This window comes from Triticum dicoccoides, chromosome 6B, assembly GCF_002162155.2.
Source record: "Triticum dicoccoides isolate Atlit2015 ecotype Zavitan chromosome 6B, WEW_v2.0, whole genome shotgun sequence".
Lineage (NCBI taxonomy): Eukaryota > Viridiplantae > Streptophyta > Magnoliopsida > Poales > Poaceae > Triticum > Triticum dicoccoides.
In genome coordinates, this window is record NC_041391.1 from 295,190,721 (window position 1) to 295,194,805 (window position 4,085).

Genomic DNA, 4,085 nt, shown 5'->3' on the forward strand with positions numbered 1-4,085 from the left:
GTTCCAGTTTCCTGATTAAATGCTGGGTGCTGGCTAGCTGCTATTGTCGCTATTTACCATCCTTCCAATTATGCTGTCAATAGCAGATTCATGCACACTATATGTTGCCCTCCCTTTGCTGAAATTGATATGTTTCACTTCTTGCTGGCAAAATTTTCGAGTTATGTTAGAGAGGCGCTGCAGATAACTTTGAAAAGATGAACTTATGAGGCCAACAGAAAACCATAACATGCCTATTGCTTCTCTTCAGCGCTGTTTGCTTATACCAATGCGTAGCATGATCTAGGTTTTCGTTTTCTCGATGGTTTATTGTTTAAGGAAAGGATAACCAGCTGAGAGAGCAGTCATCCTAGTTGTTGTAATGTGTGGGTTCATGATGTTCATCCTAAGAAACACCCATGTGATATAGCTACTCAATCAAACTTGAGATATATCTATCACTATGATGGCACGAATTTCTCTAATCAGCTGAGGGTGACAATTGTTGCGGGACAGCCTACATGTCTCTGTTGAGGAACAAGTGGCTATCTTCCTTCTGGTACTCACCTGTAACCATAGGTTTAGGGCTTTTACTTTCTGCATTCTTTTTTAGTGTTTTAGTTTTTTGGTCTTGTAAGAAAGTTGTAGACCTTGTGGTGCCCGGGTTTCATGGTAATGGAAACCGTAGGATTAGGGCTATGCAACCGACATTTGGTGGAGCAAAGAAAATTTATGGAAGGCCCTATGCGGCCAGGGGCAGGGGTCGAATTTGTCTGGGAAGAGCGGATTGCAGCGAGAAGGTAAATTGCAGGGAAGCTGAGGTTGTCGGCTTCAATTCTGACGGCCCCAGCTGCTGGAGTGCTGAAGCCATAACCGCCTGGTTTGAAACAGACAGGAGATCCGCGAGGTGGTAAAAGGAAGAGTTTGGTTGGGGAAGTGGGAACCAGTCCACTAGCCAAATCGAGGCTTAGTGGATTCCCAGTGAACAGGAACATACATGTGAAATTGTGATGGAGGAGAGGAGAGTGGATGAGTGGAGTACGATGGTGTGTGACAAGTGGGTTCTCAACTGAGCTGGGTATGATTATCCAAACATACCTGTCTCGCGCTATCAAGCCAGACAACGCATGGATCTCATAGTAGCCTATCATATACGAATCCCACTAATTATCTAGAGCTCATCTGGAGCAATGCATGTCTACATGGGAACCCCAATAAAAATTAATTGCAAGGCATCAAGAAACTCTTAATTACCAATACCTAATATTGTCAACATCGACTCCCATTTCCAAGTCAACTTAACGATTCATATTAAGGCAACACAGATCAAACTGTCCCTAAGTCAGACAACAAACATGATAGCTTTTTCTTCAGTGGTATTCCAGACATTTTAAACTTTAATTACAGCTCATACAGCAAGCATCACTAAAAGCCAGTTCAGCCACTTCTCTGGGAGCCAGCCAGAAGCCACTTCCGGAGAAGCTTTAGACGCCCAACATGCTTGTCATATAGTTGAATGTTACATGTTTTATGACTTTGTTCCCTGTGGGCTTTGCTGAATTTGACATTTATGGCATGGAGTTTATAGTAGACGGTTGGTACATGAAGGGAAAATTCAAGTATAGTTTAGAAAATAGACTTTCTCTATGCATTTATATTAAGATTAATAAAATTTGGGCCTGCTATAGTCAATACTTGGGAGGAAAGCAATGTATAATTGGGCTGCACATGGTTTGATTAGAGGGCAATCAACACCATCATCATCAGTGTAGGATATGTGATGGTTAAGCTTTTTAATCTGGATCAGCGACCTGTAAAGAGGCAGGGAGTTGATTATGATTATGATTGGTATCTAAAGATGACATTGGTTTGACCCATATAGGCTGCCTGCTTTGTAGTTTCTTGTACTTTCAGTTACATGGACCATATGCCTTGAAATGAATCTTCTCATGGCACCCTAATGAGTAAAGTGCAGTTCATACCTTTCATCTTGGGAGATCGACTGGTTGTTGGGTTATTGTTAGCTGTCCTGCTAGAATACTCAAATCTTGTACTGTTTGTGATGGGTTGAGGACTTGTTGTGGAGGTCATTTTGTGTAACATATGTTGTTCAAGGTTCAGAATATGGGTGTGTGGTTATAGAATCTCTGGTTCAGATGCCCAAAGCTTGCTGTAGTTTATTTTGGACGATCTATCTCTCTTTCTTATTAGGATGTAAATAACTTGCAAAGAAAGTTGCTTTTCAGCTATTTTTCCTGTTATGTCCGTTTATGCAATTCGTGTCTTACTCGGTATTTGTTTTTTCAGGTGGATGCTATTTGCAGGCTGATAAAGACAACTAACTTTGTTGATCCTGTGGGCAAGAAGTAATGATCCGACCCAGCTCCAAGGAGTCACTTAATTATGACAACAATAGCCAGAAAGTTTATCCTCAACCCATTGATGAAAATATGAATCAGAACATGGGCAGTATGATTGGAAGAATATTCAACAACATATCCTCTTTAAAGGCTGCATACATTCAGCTGCAGGAAGCTCACACCCCATACGACCCAGACAAGATACAAACTGCTGATAAGCTTGTCATAGATGAGCTCACGAGCCTTTCAGAACTCAAACATACTTACAGAGAGAGAAATCCTAAGCCAGTGGCAGCATCACCTCAAGATTCACGCTTGCTTTCTGAATTACAGGAGCAGCAGAACTTGTTAAAGACATACGAGGTCATGGTAAAGAAGTTCCAGTCCCAGATCCAGAATAGAGATACTGAGATTACCCACTTACAGCAACAAACCGATGAGGCCAAACATCGGAAAACAAAACTGGAGAAGAAATTGAAACAAAGGGGCTTACTTAACAAGGAGTCAGAGGAATCTAATGAAGAAGAGAGCTATTTCTCTGTTGAGCTGACACCAAGCTTGTTTACATCTACTGCTGATAATGCATACCAATCAATACATGAGTTCTCAAAGCCCTTGATCAACATGATGAAAGCTGCAGGTTGGGATCTTGATGCTGCTGCTAACGCAATTGAACCTGATGTAGTTTACACAAGGAGAGCTCACAAGAAGTATGCGTTTGAGTCCTATATCTGCCAGAGAATCTTCAGTGGTTTCCATCAAGAGAACTTCTCGATCGATGCTGCTAATGTCACTGTTTCCAATGAGGCTTTCTTCCATCAATTCCTCGCAGTACGAGCCATGGATCCTTTGGATGTATTGAGCCAAAACCCAGATTCAGTTTTCGGAAAGTTCTGCAGAAGCAAATACCTATTACTTGTGCACCCAAAGATGGAAGGTTCTTTCTTCGGCAACATGGATCAAAGAAACTACGTCATGAGTGGCGGGCATCCAAGGACACCTTTCTATCAGGCATTTCTCAAGTTGGCGAAGTCCATATGGTTGTTGCACAAGCTGGCCTACTCTTTCGACCCAAAGGTAAGGGTCTTCCAAGTGAAGAAGGCAAGTGAGTTCTCGGAGATTCACATGGAAAGCATTGTGAAGAACATCATCTTGGATGAGAATGCCGAGAGGCCTAGAGTCGACTTGATGGTGATGCCTGGTTTCTTGATCGGGACTAGCGTCATACAGTCTCGAGTGTACCTTTCTGGTGTAAAGTGTGCCGACTGATAAGTGTTCGGGTTGCCTGAGAAGATTCCAGGCGTCTCACACATCCTGCAAGATCATCGTACGTCTTGTATGTAATGCCGCCTCTCCAAAATGTTATTCGTATGAAATGTGGTCGCAACACCTTTTTCGTAAGAAGCATAGTATGCTTTGGTCATTTGAAGACTGTAATGTGTGCTGTTTTATAATGCATGTAAATCCTGTCCCAACGTTTGGTCTACATATAAGTTATGAAAAATTGTCAATGTGGTGTGGATGTGCTACTATATGGTGACTGTACAGCCATTTGCAAACTGGCATTCAGTTCCTCGTTTTGGTGCCTAATCTGGCTTTTCTACTGCCTAACTAGACCATGATTGCGCGCGTTGCTGCGCCCGCCAATTTTATGATAGAATGATGAAATATCATGTATTTTTTTTAAATATTAAATATAGAAATTAAACTTGCATGAACTAATTTGTATATTAGACAATGGTAAAA

At 41.7% G+C, this 4,085-nt stretch overlaps 1 protein-coding gene across 2 annotated transcripts in view; it reads left to right on the forward strand.

Moving 5' to 3' along the window:
• Window positions 1-3,871, forward strand: part of LOC119322320 (protein GRAVITROPIC IN THE LIGHT 1-like) — a 4,549-nt gene extending 678 nt beyond the window's left edge. The window contains exon 2 of one of the 2 annotated variants that reach the window (XM_037595815.1): window positions 2,287-3,871. In XM_037595815.1, the coding sequence (XP_037451712.1) occupies window positions 2,349-3,608 (1,260 nt within the window). In that variant the 5' untranslated portion in view covers window positions 2,287-2,348 and the 3' untranslated portion in view covers window positions 3,609-3,871. Of the gene's footprint in view, window positions 1-2,281 lie in introns of both variants that reach the window. The other variant, XM_037595816.1, reaches the window with a different exon arrangement.
• The last annotated feature ends 214 nt before the right edge of the window (window positions 3,872-4,085 follow it).